This window comes from Alosa pseudoharengus, unplaced genomic scaffold (genome assembly GCF_046254945.1).
Source record: "Alosa pseudoharengus isolate Yale_2024_CS ecotype anadromous, Long Island Sound unplaced genomic scaffold, YU_APseudo_1.1 YU_APseudo_1.1_scf_23, whole genome shotgun sequence".
Taxonomy (NCBI): Eukaryota; Metazoa; Chordata; class Actinopteri; order Clupeiformes; family Clupeidae; genus Alosa; species Alosa pseudoharengus.
The window spans coordinates 22,054,073-22,069,273 of NW_027468685.1; the positions used below are offsets into that span (position 1 = coordinate 22,054,073).

At 45.0% G+C, this 15,201-nt stretch overlaps 1 protein-coding gene across 2 annotated transcripts in view; it reads left to right on the forward strand.

Moving 5' to 3' along the window:
• The first annotated feature begins 3,284 nt into the window (after positions 1–3,284).
• The window catches only part of LOC143140901 (oxidation resistance protein 1-like), a 72,149-nt gene continuing 60,232 nt past the window's right edge, over positions 3,285–15,201 (forward strand). The window contains exons 1-2 of one of the 2 annotated variants that reach the window (XM_076302045.1): positions 3,285–3,510; positions 10,718–10,845. In XM_076302045.1, coding sequence (XP_076158160.1) covers positions 10,829–10,845 — 17 coding nt within the window. In that variant the 5' untranslated portion in view covers positions 3,285–3,510; positions 10,718–10,828. The remainder of the gene's footprint in view (positions 3,511–10,717; positions 10,846–15,201) is intronic. The other variant, XM_076302046.1, reaches the window with a different exon arrangement.

Below are 15,201 nucleotides of genomic sequence, written 5' to 3' on the forward strand. Positions count from 1 at the left end.
TACGTGGGTGTCCTGAGACAAAGGAGAGGTGAGCCAGCTAGACAAACAAAAACGTTTGTTCTTTTCTTTTAAAGATGCATTTTCTTCTACATGGTCCATTTCGCCTGACTTTAGCTGTTTAATTCATATTTATAAGCACACCTCATTTGCAAACATCTATAAGTCAAAATTGTATGTTGGATGGGTGAGGGGATGCAAGAGACAGAAGTTCCAGCTATTGCACTGAAACGCAAGTGGTGATTTATCACAGTGAAGGATAAAAATGAAGATTTAAATTACAGCGACAGGTCTGGGAGTGTGGAGAATAGTCTTACTGCCTTGGTAGTCAAAATGTGATGACTGTGCAGGTGGTAAGATGTGCATGCTTCTCTCTCTCTCCCTCTCCCTCTCTCTCTCTACTCTCTCTCTCTCTCTCTCTCTCTTTGTGCATGCATGTGCGCACGGAGCTGAGCAAAAGTGTGGTGATAGAAGTAAGGTGGTGGTGGTGGGGGGGTGTTGGAGAGGGGAAGGTAAAGACATGACAGCTGATCTTCCTTATGGCTTCATGCAGCCTCCGTGCGCCACGGTCATTAACCAAGAAAATGGTCACCTGGTTACAGATAAACCACCCTTCTACTTGTCAGAGCCGAGGTGAGCTGCTACGTTTGTGGGCGTGTGGTTGTTAAATTGCTCGGCTGCATACAGGTTCACTGTAATTGATACATGTGTAACTCCCCTTGGTGGCCTTCTTGGGGAGTCTTCAGTAATATACTGTACAGTGGCAAGGAACGCTGCCTACTGACTAAGCTTCTTTTGTTGTCAGCAAACAGTTATTGGAGTTAAGTACCTGCATCAGCACAATTCAACCCCATAGCACAGAAGTGCACAGAAAAGCATGTACACAAAATGCTCCATATAGCACAACTCATCTGGAAAACAAGAATATATGAGGGCAAGAGCCTGCTGAAAATGGGAGGCCATTATTGGGACTCACTGGCCCTAGGAGCGCACAGCTTGCAGAACGGAGGCTGAGAATAATTCATCACTACCCATTTGCCTGTGATACAGACTGTAACCTAGAAGGAAATGATATGTAATGATTCTTCTGCCAGAAGCAACAGTTGAGCTTTTAATATGGACAAAACAGAACTGTTTGAAGAATGTTACCACCACTCCTCGAGATCTTTGAAGTTGTCTAACTAATTTGGTTTGAAAATACTTGAAAACATGTAAACAAGCAAAGACACCAAAGGCATTACTCTCCTGTACAAAGGTGAAAGTCAAGAAAAGAAACAATGTTGAATTAAGGGGAAAAGGGAGAGGGGAAAAAATAAATTTCTTCAGGACCTAGTTATAGCCAGCAAGCCACTCTGTCCTGTGGCCTCTGTTCCTTTGGGCAAAGGCATCCCATTAGTTTGGCTGTATCCATTTAATTCCATGTACGCTTGTACAGCCCCCTGCGACAGACTGCCTCAAAGCACCCTATTAGTGTCAGGGAACGGATTAGGTTACACACATAACCTCAGTCCCGAATCTACTCTCCCACACCCAGTCCCCCTGTCGTCTTAATACAGGATTAGGATCATTTGGGCCAAGTTTGCAGTGCAGACATCCAGCCTGCGAGTACAGTACATCTAATCTTGTGTATGAATCTAAGCCACACGTTTCCCGTCTGTGCACATTATTATGTGCGTGGTTTGTATGTTGTCATGTAGTGGTAAGACAATGAAAGGTAAACTATGCCGAATTAAACTGCATGCAGACATGAATGCATGGAGCCTAGCCTACATGCTGTATTATGTTACACTGCATGACGCACCTGATATACATGGAAAGGTACAACAGCGGTCAGCCAATCCAGTATTGTCAACATTGGCACTACTGCACATATGTGTGCTTTAATGTTGAGCCACATCAACTGTCTATGGGAGCAGAGAGGCAGCCAGCCCCTGAGAGATAAAGGAGTTTCCAGTCAAAGCCCTCGGGCCCTAACGGGGGAGTAAATGAACTGCTCATTTGTCTCGTCAGTAGCCTGTTGCCTACAGCTCAGTGATAGAGCATCATAGGGCTGTTTAATCTCACTCGGAACAGATGGTTGTTCCGGTGGAAAGTAAGGTGGCATGTTATTCCATACACATGTAATTCAAGTGGCCGACAATAGCTTCCGCGGCTCCTTAAGTCTCTTTAAGGTGGGATGCAGGCCAAGTAGGGTTCCAGTATTCTCAGCTACCCCACTGTCTGAAGGGTAGAAAAAAAGATGAGATGGGACGCTGTGGCGCAACTGGCTACAGCACCCGTACCACATTTGGGTCCAAATGCCCATGGGGAGATTCGAGTTTGATTTGGGTCATTTTCCAAAGCCACCTCATCTCTCTCTCTCCCACTAACTTCCTGTCAGTCTCGTCACTATCTTATTATAATAAAGGCACCCCCCGCCCCCCCCCCCCAAAAAAAGGAAAAAAAGGATGATGAGGATTGAATGGAGACGGAGATGGAGCCATGAGCAAGAGGTGATGGCTCAGGCTAAACCTGATGGTGAACACATATCCACTAAAAAAAGCAAACAGAGGAGGGCCACAGGACTGGAACCATACCCTGATCCTGGAGCTGGAGCAGGCGGTCACCTCCACATCCCCACTAACGGGTCCTGTCAGGCCAGATGAGCTCATAATCACTCAGGGCAATGCAGTGACTGTGTGATGGATGGCACTGCCAGGAGAGAGGCAGAAAACGAAGACGCACCTCTGGACTCTATTTTTTGCAGGTGCAGGCGGCCTGCAAAAGATGAACTCGGACTGACAGCAGAGCTGCTCAGACATCTTGGTCACATAGCCAAATCATGCAAATGCGTTGCACTTCACAAGCAAATGTGTGAGAGACGTTGACCAGATATGGCTTTTCAGTTTGCATTTGCACCTATGCTGATCATAGATCACAACTGTTTTTGGAAGTTGTGCATGTCATGTCACAGTGTCAACGAAAAACATACTTGTCAGTTAGACTAATAGTAAATAGTTTCGCTTTTAACTAAATGATAGCCTATGTAGTCTATGTATTTTCACTTATAATATAGTTGTGCCATCATTTATGTGGCCCATTGCAGGACGAAAGTGAAGGATCACAAAGGCTATAGCAGCGCTGAGAGTTCACACCTACAAAGTTGCCAAATAGAAGGTAACATTAAAGATCCTTTCTCACACGTCTCTGGTAAAATGATGTAGGAAATTAATTACATGTTTCACAGATCAGTTTTCATTCGCAGGACACAGACGGAGTCGAGTCTACAGATGAGCGTGGCTGCCAGCGATGCACTCACGTTGGTTCGTTCCACTCCTCCCCCGCTGGACTAGAAAGTGATGGTAGTTTCTACTGTTTGAAGAGAAGGTCAAAATGCCTGCGATTGCTTTGTACACTCGAGAAGACGCTGTTTCGGGAGGACCATGCGTGAGTGTCCTCGCTTTTCTGAAGATTATCCCTTGACAGCCCGATTTTTACGAACGGAAATGCCACATCTTTTCAGTCTGTTCTAAAGTAAGTAGTTATTGTCAATATTATACCATTAATTGTGTATAGATGGTTGTTGCCATGTGCAGTGTTCGACCGGCGTTGTTATGGATGTTGGATGATGTGTCAGCAATGTTTAACAAACTCTTTCATGATAAGTTAGGGCTGCATGTTTCCGGACGCAGTTACCGTAAAAGGTAAAAGGAAGGTTTGCTGGATGCTGCGTGTGCAGAATGTAGCGTCATGAACAAATATGAAGTCCATTCACCGCTCAGCCTGTCATCATTCAATCTCATTCATAATTCAGGTCTCCCTTAGTCACCCCTATACTACCCACACAGTTCACGGTATCCTTCTTTTCGTACTCAGTTAAGTTTAACTGATTATTCCGGCTCGCCAGACAGAATTATTTCCCCAGTTCGCAGACTGACTGTAGGATTTAAATCAGCCTATACATTTTATGCTCACACTGTAGGATGTTACATAAGGAATCCAGAAGACTGGCAGTTGCCAAGCCCCAGGTATTATGTACATGCTTGAGCGCATATTAAACTGTAGTCTAAAGGATGGAAATGTGTAGCTTGTCTTTAATATGCCACGTCTTCTCAGTGTCTTTTTCTCCAAGCCTCATCTGAGGCTAAAAGCTCTTGCTCACATGCAGGTCTACGCTGCAGGCAACTTGCAATAGAACAGTAACCTAGCCTGTTAGTTATTGCAATAGGCTATATGGGCCGCAGCTTGATAGGCTACTGGGATATCCTCATCCGTAGCCGTTTAGCAACCGCACATCTCGTCAAGACTGAAGGGTGGGACTCCAGTTGTTGAAGCATCGCCTTGAAATTACTTTTAACTTACCGTAATTAGACTTATGAATAGACAATATCTAAGTTCTGTATGTGATCCCTTAAATGTTTTGATGTGACTTAATAATATGGTTCCATGTCGCAAATTGAGTTCACGCTGTTTAAAAATAGAGCTTGGCAAGATAAACCCCCAGAAGGCTTTTGCCATATCCTCATCTGTCATTGACAAGACAAGGCATTTTAGACCAAAGCAGGACATGACATGACTATTCTATTTCCCTGTTCAATCAGTGTCAATACAGGTCGCTTAGAAAATCCCAGCCACTATATCATAATAAAGCAAGAAGCGTTGTCAAACGCGTGAAAGACGCGCCATATAGCTTACTTTGGGACTTGTAGCCTACCATTTATCATCACCTAGTGATGTAGCCAATTTTTATTTTCAAACCGTCTCATACATTTCTCTGTTTAATATCTTTCTTTACTGAATATCTTTATCATTCATGAAATGTAGATAAGCTGTCAAATCATGGTTGAAATGCATAGAGATGTTTTTAGATCTTGAAGAACTCTGCTGTATGTAGAGTAAGCCCACTGGGCCTATATGGCCTCTGCTGCTTTTAATATTTTAACATGCACAGTGGGTTGCTCTGCTTGGATGGCCACATTTTGCATCAATTTACACAGCTTTGGAGTTCTGTTGTTCTGTGTTGGTCAACATTATTTTTTCTGTAGGTACAATCATCCTTTCTTAGCCAGGCTAATAGGGCCACTGATTATGTCTGATTTCTCTTCTGAGCTAAGGCATGCAACTATGTTCCCTCATTTATTGACCGTTGTGGTTTAGTCAAAGTAAGTGATGTCTGGCAAGTGGCAACTGCATGCCATTCAAAAACCTTTTAGTCTGACTGTCAAGACAAATTAACCCTATGTTCTCTAATCTATTTCTTTTAGAGATCGGCATGTCACACTCATTCAACAAGCATAGTGAAAAGCACATCTTGTTGACCCAGTCGTCCGCCTAAACAAGGTTTTCACCTCCGCTGTCGCTCCTCTTTGAGCTGTATGCTATAATGACTGTGTATCTTTTGCAGATCCACAAATCATTATCATAATAACCTCTCTATTGATGAGTCATATCTGTGTTGAGAGCCAGATTCACATTATCTCTGGCAAATGTGGTCTGAGAGAGACAAAACCAAAAGTTCTCAGCAGACACAAGTGTTTTCCTTTCCTTTTTTTTCAGATAAAAATATAGTTATTTAGCATAATTAAATGTGCAAGCATGTGATGGGGGTGGTGGTGGTGGCTGATTGTTGCTTTATCTGAATAAAAACCTCTTCCTCTTATGGAAGCTGCAGGCTTTTAGGACTCGCTTCCTCCTCTGCTGTTGCTGCTAGCTAACACCTCTATCCCCCCCCCCCCCCCACACACACACACACACATCCACACATACACACACACACTCTCTCTCTCTCCCATCCCATCCTTTGTCATTTTAATTTCCTTAATGAAAAGAGGGGTTTTCAAATCTGAGTTCAGTGCTTTTTTCCCTCAGGAGTCAACAACAACCAGCGCAGCATTTTAATAATTGAAAGGGCTCCCGCCCTCCTTCACTCCATCAGAACAGTTTTAGTGACACTCATATGGCCTCAGTGAGCTGGTCCTGCGTTGTCCTCAGAGCAGGGCTGTGACCTGCCTCTATCCTCCCACAAACCCAGGCTGACGTGTCTTCTTCAGACTCCTCTGTGTCCCAGAGCTTCAACAGTATTATTTGCATTGAGCTTATCAATCAGTAGTGCTGCTGACTCTCAAATGCTTATCAATCAGTAATCCCCTGCTGACTCTCAAATGCAATAGCACTTGAGATTTACCACAACATGCCCAGCCTGGGGTTAGGTGGTAGTGGTGGTGGTGTGGTTGTGGTGGTGCTGGGGGTTGGATTTACTTTGACAAACACTCTGCAACCTGCCACCCTTGTTGAGCTGCCCCCTTATGCTGAACCTGTGCAATTACACACCAGCAACCCTCCACATTTTCTCTCTCTCTCCTTCCAGAATGTTCTGTCGAGGAAACCGTTTTCATGTTGGCAGCTGATTTAGTGCTAAAGCCCCTCACTCCTTTCTTCCAGATGCTTGGCAAGGAATCACTTCCATGTTATCAGTGTTCCTCTTACAGCTGCACCTGGGAGAGAAAATGGTGATGGATCTGGAATCCCCCCCCCCCCCCCACACACATCCACACACACACACACACACACACACACACACATACTCACACACCCTACCCCAGGAGCGTTTATCTGTGGACCAGATGCTAACTAATTACCACTGTCATCACGTCTGGGCCAGGTGTTAGCAGTGTATTATTAGCTTGATGAGGACTGTCGGTTCCAAATCCATAAGCCTATTTTGATTGTGCAGTGGCGGTGATCATCAGACCAGAGAGTTGGGTCATGTGACCCTTTTGCACAGATGTCTTCAGTTTGTGGTTAGTTGCTAATGGACAGTGTGACTGCTGATTTATGGGTGGTGTGGCTGCTGTGTTTGGAACGCGTGTCTTCTGGCTCCAGAATGCTGTGTGTGACCAGAGCAGAGATTGAACATGTCTGCTAATAAAATAATGAGATCAGATTAGGTCTCTACCACACACAGGGGCCCATGTTGGTTATAATTTGATAGATTTTAATCGGTTATGTTATGTATAACCGTTGTGAGTGAATGTTTATGTAACTGATTGTTAATTGATCTTTGTAATATTCTTAAACACGGGTTGACTCTTCCTATTTATGTATTAAAACCAATAAATTATCTAGATACTTGATTATTAGAAGCAGACTCTTTTTGAAAATCATTGATATTAAGTTCCCACTGCTTCCACAAAGCAAAATAAACCTATATCAGTGCTTATGTATGCGTAACTATATTGCAGACCTATCTACAGTATAATGCCCTGTGGAGCCATCGGGCAGACTGGCTACCTGGTTCTCTCACCTACAGTAGGCACAACAATGGCCTGATGTCACCGTGCTATTCTGGGCTCCATTAGCCCTCAGTAAGACGGAGAATGTCTGCTCCTGGCCTAGAACTCGCTGCCTCTACTTAAGGGCAGGAGTGAAGAAGCCGCCCTGTCCCCCCTCACCGTCCGCTAATGCTCTCTACCTCTGGTCTCATGTCTGAGTGGACCGACGCAGGGGAACGAAGATGTGCAGCTTTAATGAGTCTGAGTGGCAGACACTGAAATGGCAAATTTCAGATGGTCTGACTGCGTGCCTGTCTGAATTTCGGTCTGTGTCTTGTTAAGGTCACAGCTCCTCACTGGCCAGTGAATGCCTGCTGGTTTCTTTGAGTGAGACTTTTGAAATGCCATAATTGTTTCAAATATAAGTGCTAATACGTCATTAAAGTGGAAGAAAATGAGCATCCCTTAATGGAAGCTATTAAAATGATGGGATGAAATAAAAAAGGCTTTCAGAAATGTTATAACTCCAAGCCCTTTCTTGGGTTCCGTGTACCAAGCAAAACTGCACAGGGGAGGAATGATTTGTTATTCTGATGCATACTACATTTTACAGCAAAATGTCCCTGTTTGAAGGATGTTGAATATTTTCTCACATTGCTTTGTGTTGAAAGATGTGTTGCCTTCAGCGGTCTCGTTTCTCCCCTTTATTTGGGCTCTCCCAAGGGCGCCATCTGTTGCTCTGGCTCGGCACTATAATCTGGTGGGGCTGGGATTTGTAAATGTTATTATTCATACCCTATTATACACTGAAATGGATAGGCTTGCCTATACACATCTGTTTTCCATCTATTTTAAGTGACCCACTGAGACCAGGAATGGTTTCCATCATTTGCAGGAAAGTCAATGTGCCAGACTGCCTTTTTGCAGTGATTCCGGCCACAAGATGAATGGTGTGGTTGTCCGTATCGGATACTATGACCACTTCCTTCAAAAGACGTGATCGAGCTCTCATTTTGAAAACAGTTGTTTGTTCCTAGTAGTACACGGAGTAATTTTAGAATGTGTGTGCTTCATGGATAGATGTGCATAAAGAGCTTTTCTCCTGCATAAATCCATCACAGCTCTCCATTGTTGATTTCTTTTGTCATCTGCAAGGTCTATTTCAGTGAGGATTTATTTTCTGTTTGTTTTTTATGTAAGCCCATGTGACGCAGGCCCTTTCTTGGAATGACTGAAATATCAAAATAACGAGCAGCTTCTCTCTCTCATCTTTTCATCTGTCGCCCCTAGAAGACGCCAACCTGTCCGTCTGCTGACATATCTGTCTATTTATCATTCAATATATCTCTCTTTCTCTCTTTCTCTCTTTCTTTCTTTCTTTCTTTCTTTCTTTCTTTCTTTCTTTTCTCTCTCTCTCTCTCTCTCTCTCTCTCTCTCTCTCTCTCTCTCTCTCTCTCTCTCTCTCTCTCTCTCTCTCTCTGCTTTGGCCCCTTTCTTTATTTTGGTCTTTAATCTGCCTCCCCTGGCTTCCCCATTGTTTTAGGGGGAGGGGGGAGGAAGATGGGCAGATAGAATATCACAGACTTTATTCAGTGCAATCAGCATCGGAGCCTCTTCTCCCTGAGTCCCTCGTCATGTATAATGGATATGGGCCATGCTTGAGTGAGTCCGTGGCCCTCCTGCGCTTGATGTGTATACGTCCGTCACATTTGCTCCCTGTGTCCTTCTTTGTTGTCTCCGTCTTAACACTGAATGTTTTTTTTGTTTTTTTTAATGTTATTTTGTTTTGGTGATTGCACCTCTTATTGGTTGTAGGCGTCTTGTGATCTGTTGTAAACTGTGTGTTTGTGTGTTTCTCTGTGTGTTTCTCTGTGTGTGCAGGCGTGTGTTTGTTTGTGTGTACAGGCGTGTGTTTGTTTGTTTGTGTGTGTGTGCAGGCGTGTGTTTGTGTGTGCATGTGTGTGTTTGTGTGTGTCAGTTATGTGAGTGTGTATGTGTGTGAGTTAAGTCAGAGAAAGAAGCTGATCAGCTGAGGTTGAAGGTGGTGGTATCTTTTTAAAACGGCAGACCTCTTTCTCACTTGCCTCCACACGCCCGGTGCTCTAAACTAGGTCTCCTCGGCCCCTGGCATTAATTATGAAGCGCTCTCCTCCAGTAGGCTAACCTTTTCATGAAAAAGCAGCAAGGCCTCAATGGGAATGGTTTTACTTACAGCACACTATGCTCGTTAAGGTAATTAGACACCAGGTCAGCCTATCACTTCTCATCCTGGACTGCTTTGATGTTTATCTTGTCGTCTTTTTAGACATTACAACATGGTAACAAATCAGAATCTTCTACTGCTCTTGGAAGTACTTTATTGGTGGGCTGTGCACACATGTGGGCTGTGCACACACTCAAGTATGCTTGAGTATTTATGGAGTCCTCATGGCAGTAATTGATGTTTTCAGATGCTTCATAACTGCAATGCAGGCTAAGTGCTTCCAGAATCATGCCGCCCTGTTTGCTTGTAAGAACTACTAACAAAGTCAGCAAGGACTGCGCAAAGACATGGACTATCTCTTTTAGAAATGTGTTGTGAAAAATGTCCTGTCATTAATGCTGTTGCTTTTATCAGAGCCAAACACTTGTATCTTTCCAGCATGACTTTGTGTTTATTCTTCAAGTTCTTGAAGTCATTATTCTCAAGCAGGGAGGCTTTCTGACAGCTTTCGGCTTCCGCTGATGCCATATCTCTCTCTCTCTCTCTCTCTCTCTCTCTCTCTCTCTCTCTCTCTCTCTCTCTCTCTCTCTCTCTCTCTCTCTCTCTCTCTCTCTCTCTCTCTCTCTCTCTCTCTCTCTCTCTCCCAAATGGGGAAGTGTTGCCCAGTTACCCCTCTGCAGTGCAGCTTTACAGTCCAAAAATATCTGCACATCCTCAAGCTTCAAGGCTCCATTTTTTTTTCTGGAGGAGATGGGTGTGTCTTTTTGTTTTCAGGATGAAAATAGCTGCTTTTTCTTCCAAAAAGGTTTGGAGTGTGTTTTCAGGGAGGCTTTAGATACCAGCCGTGATAATGCTGAGTGGAACACAGACACTGCCTTGTCACAGGCAGTCATAGCTTTGGTGTTTTCTCTCTCTCTTTCTATCTTTCTTTCTCTCTCTCTTCCCTCCATTGTGCTTGCTTTTCCCTCGTCTACCATGCTTACACAATCTCTTCGTTTTGCTCTCAGTCTCCACTCCCTCTTCACGTCTTCTTTCCCCTCTCCCCCACACACATCTCTCTCTCCACCCACTAGCCCCTGTCTCGAAGGGAAGTTAATTTGGCTTGGTTGTGTCAGGTGTGTGTATGTGTGTGTGAGCGAGAGAGAGAAAGAGGGGGAGAGAGAGAGAGACACACAGTGTTAACCTGACACCGTACAGGTAGAGCCGGTGATCCTCTGGCTGTAACCTAACCTCCTTTCCTCTTCCCTCATGTGCTCGTCTATCTCAGGTCTGCAGCTGAAGGCTTGACGCCTGGCCAGCACTGCTGCTCCTTCTGCATCGTCCTCAGGACCAGGAGGACCGCTTCTCAGGGTGTCGAGCAGCAGGAGGCATCAGCGCCATGTTCAGCACTAAGAGGTCAGTGTCGGGGCCAGAACGGTAGAGGATTATGTGCGTGTGTGAGTCACAAAATGCGAGCAGCTTGATTCTCTCTATGGCTAATAAACTACCGGTGGTCAGATGATCGAGTCTGTTATTTTAGAGCGGTACAATATGTTTGCATCTTTCAAATACAGTTATGTTTCAGTAATTATTGCACAACTTTTATGAAGTGTACTTGGAAAAAACTTACCAAGGTCCGGACCTCGGTGACGTCAATGCTGGTTACGGCCATGTGTGAGACTGGGAGTCTGTGTATGTCCTCCTTGAGATTGATTCCTGGGCTTACAGTCCTTGGTCAATATGGAAAAATGCAAATCTGTGCAATTAGCACGACGGCTGTGGAGAGAGAGGGGGCAAAAGAGGATAGAAACAAACTGTCAGTCTGGTGTGTGTGTGTGTGTGTGTGTGTGTGTGTGATAAGTTATTGATGCTATACCACTGATTTACAAAAAAGCTGTGGGGAAAAATAATTTGCAACGAGACCACTTTATCAAAGCACCGCATAAACCTGTCAGTACCACCGGAATTAATTTCCACCTCACTTTTTTTGTTTTTTGTTCTCACCTATTTTTCTCACATTTATTCACAAACGCCTCCACACTTTTTCTGCTGATGCAAGTGTTATTCCTGCTGGTAGAAAGTCATTCTCTTGCCTGGACGCAGCACAGCACAGCACATTACAGGGGCGTAGCTTCTTGCCCAGGGCACACCTAGTGGCGGGGATTGCACCCGAGGAAGCGCTGACTCTCCTGGCTGAGCTGTCACTGTGAGGTGACACATCTCGGGAGGCTGGTGGAGGCGGCGTCGCCGTTGGCTGTGGGCTCGGCTGCCTGTGGTGGCCATCATTGCTGAGCGGTCACTGTCGACCTCCGTCCAAGACCACCGATGAGTGACATCTGCCCGGTCATGGCCACATGACCCCGATTGCCCAGACGTCAGCATTTGTGTATGCATGAAGGGGAAGAAGAAGGGGGGGGGGGGGGTTGTGGAGGGTCATGGTTGGACACACGTGGGTGAATGTGAATTTGTTTGTCCTGAAGAGGCAATGAAGTGCGAGGGATATGCTCAATCTGCCAGCCAGGGTGGTCCAGGTCTATCGATCTCAATTAGTGAAGGTGCCTCTTGTGTTGGCAAAGGCGGTGTCAGCTGTTTGGTGGAGATATGTTCCTCATAATCAGAGCAATGACATGGAATTATCCAGTCACTGAATTCTTTAATGAAGATTTGAATGGGACTATTGGAGTTGATTGCTAGGCATTGCCTGTTAGTTTTGAAGGAATATTAAGTATGTGTAATTGGCATTGCTTTGTCTACCTTTTAAAAATAAGCACATCATACTTGCACACGCTTGCATACTCACTCCACATATATACATATCTCGTCCTAGCTCGTCTCTGTCTCTGTCTCTCTCTCTCTCTGTCTCTGTCTCTGTCTCTGTCTCTGTCTCTGTCTCTGTCTCTGTCTCTGTCTCTGTCTCTATTTCTCTTTCTCTCTCCTTCTGTCTCCCAAAGGTACACACACAAACTGTGCCAGACAGTAGCCCATTTTCCAGACAGGAGTGTTTTCTCTCGGGCTTTGCTGTCTAACACTCAGAAGCATACAAAGTGACAGTTTGCCGTGCCTTAGGGGCGTGGCGAAAGTTTCTGGATTTCTCCATAAACGGAGAACTTTCAGGGCCATCCTGAGATCTGTTTACAGTAGCTCAATTGGCAGTAAAAACAGAGAAACAAAAAAAAACAAACAAGACAGTAAACTGTCAAATACATCCCGCCGCTTATGATTCAGCAGACGTGCTAAAACGGCCGATGTTGAGTCATCGTTCCTTGGGGGGCTCGGTCGCAGAAGGAATAATCTACATTCAGCAATCTCCTCTGATGGCATGAAGACAGAGTGCCCCCCCACACAAGATTGTCCTGTCTCTCCCTCTTTATACCTCCTTCTGTCTTGAGCTTTTTTCCCCATTTTAAATCCATTTAATGATTTTTTTTTTTCACCAATGCGGCCGAAATAAAGGATTTTAAAGCCATAACTGACTTTTTTTTCTCTCTGCGTTATCCCTGTAGTTTTCTACTCCACCTTGTGACCTCCTAGCTAGATTGCTTCTTGAGATTTATATCCAAGATGGAAGGTTTTTGTGTAGTCTTCTGTAGAGGAGATGCAGTTTTTTGCTCCAAGCTGCGTCATTCTCTGTCTCGTTAGCACTATAGCCAACCCAGCACTGTATGTGATGGCATGCTGTTTTTAGTATGGACCATAGCACTAACGGTAGATTTTTTTTTTTTTGCACTCTAGTGCAACATATTGTGTGTGTGTGTGTTGTGGACAGGACTTCCAGGTGTTTTTCCCCCCAATCGATTGGTGCAATCGATTGGCCTTGAGAATTCATAGAGGGAGGTAGTGGGGTATGTTTTATGGGCTAGTAGCCTAGATGTTGGGACACTGATCATTAAGGTACAGTTTTTGCTCCTGGGTTCTAGGAAAGTCTTTCTGGCATTACATAACAAACCCCCCCCCCCTCCCCTGCACGCCCCCTCCTTCCTCCTTCATACACACAGCTGTCAGCCGTCGTAATAAATGTTCCCATGTGGCTGCCTAGATATGCACAGTCAATCCCGGCGACAAGCTGGAAGATGAAATATCCCCCCTGAAGCAGCGAGGCCCGGTTTAATGGCCAGCCTCATTGCATCGTATCAAACCACAGCATCTCTCCATTTCTCCCCGCGCGGTGTGTGGATACTGCGTGTTTATGTGCTTACTTGTCTTTTTATCCCTCCCCCCCGCCCCTGCATTTTTAAAAAATAATCTTTATGAAGACAAGGCCCATCATTTTCCCCGTTCCCTCTCTTTATTCTGCATGCCATGCGTACATGTCAAAGCTGCAGTCGGCTGATGATGAAGAGGGTTTTGAATGGGCTTTGTGTTTGGCTTTTTAGTGAAGATGACTGTATTTGATGTCAGACCTCAGGTCTCCACTCCAGAGATTGACCACTGCACTCCTTCCAGCTCAGAGGTGGGTAGTTGGACTTTGCTGGACTTCCCCCTACTGTGTCTATAGCAGCACTTCATGTTTGCTGTTTGTATTGTATCCCATCTCCAGGCTTGTGTACCAATTATGAACCAATTAGATTTCAGGCACAGCTTGATAAGAGGTAGCCTGCCTTTAGACTTGGACAGTGGAAAGGTTAAGGACAAAAGGATTAACTCCTAGATAAAACCTCTATAGACAGTCTGTGACAGACCAAATGTTTCAGAGAGACAAATAGAAATGGAGCTACATGAAGGATGCTCACACGCTTGTGCTGAACGCAGTGCTGCAGATGCATCTCGCTCACTTTACATGGGCTTACGTCATCTGTTGCAGAAGTGGATTGTGGCTCCGTTGCTTTGCTCCTGTCGCTTTCGTCAAAAAGTTGACAAATGTTTTACATTTTTTGCTGCACCAACGGAGAGCAACCCAAGGTATCAGCCAATCAAATAACGGTTATGCTTCAAGGCATATACCATAGTACACCCCCCCGAATGTCGGGTAAACTCCACCGGCAAGCAGTAACGCAAGGGATGTGTGAGAGTTTGGTCAGTGAAACAGACAGCAAGTTGCAACTTTATGTCTTGGTTAAAGCGAAGGATATTCAAAAGACCCACATGGCGGCAGAATTACAGATGAAGGATGACCTGAACTGGCCCCTTAGGTCAGCTGAAGCTGTGCTGTGACCTCAGGTTGTCTTTGTTGCAGTAGAGAATGTAAGAAGACGGTGATGACATCTCCATTATATAATCATTATAAAAACATAAAACTGCAAATTTAATACTGTAATCAATATTTGTTTACCAGCTTTAGTACTGTTTGTCTGTGCATGTGGATGTTACATGGGGAGGTCACTCATTTAAGATAAAAGCTTGTTCCCTGCAGAACGCTGTGGTGCAGTTCCTCCAGAGCAAGGTACTTTAATGTGATTTAATGAGTCACTGAATCAACCCCCGTCTCCCTCTAAGTGGATCGTGTGTGCCGGGCAGGATATGGAAATCCCCTGAGGGTGTGTGTGTGTGGGTGTGTGTGTGTGTGGGGGTGAGGAGGAGGGGTGGGGGGGTATAGGGCGATGTTGATGTAATCGAATGTGCCAGTAGTTGCAACTTGGTTCCAACAACTGACCCCCCCCCCCCTCCCCCCATCCAGAAAGCTCTAAGCGCTGTGGTCCAGCGGTCAGTGCTGCAGAGGATGCAAAAGGGCGACTGACACTCTCTAGGCGAGCTGCTGCTTCATGTGGCCTCGAAGTGTATCTCACTTCCACCTCTGAGGTAGGGCCTTAAGAAGACACCTGATTCAAGATGTCA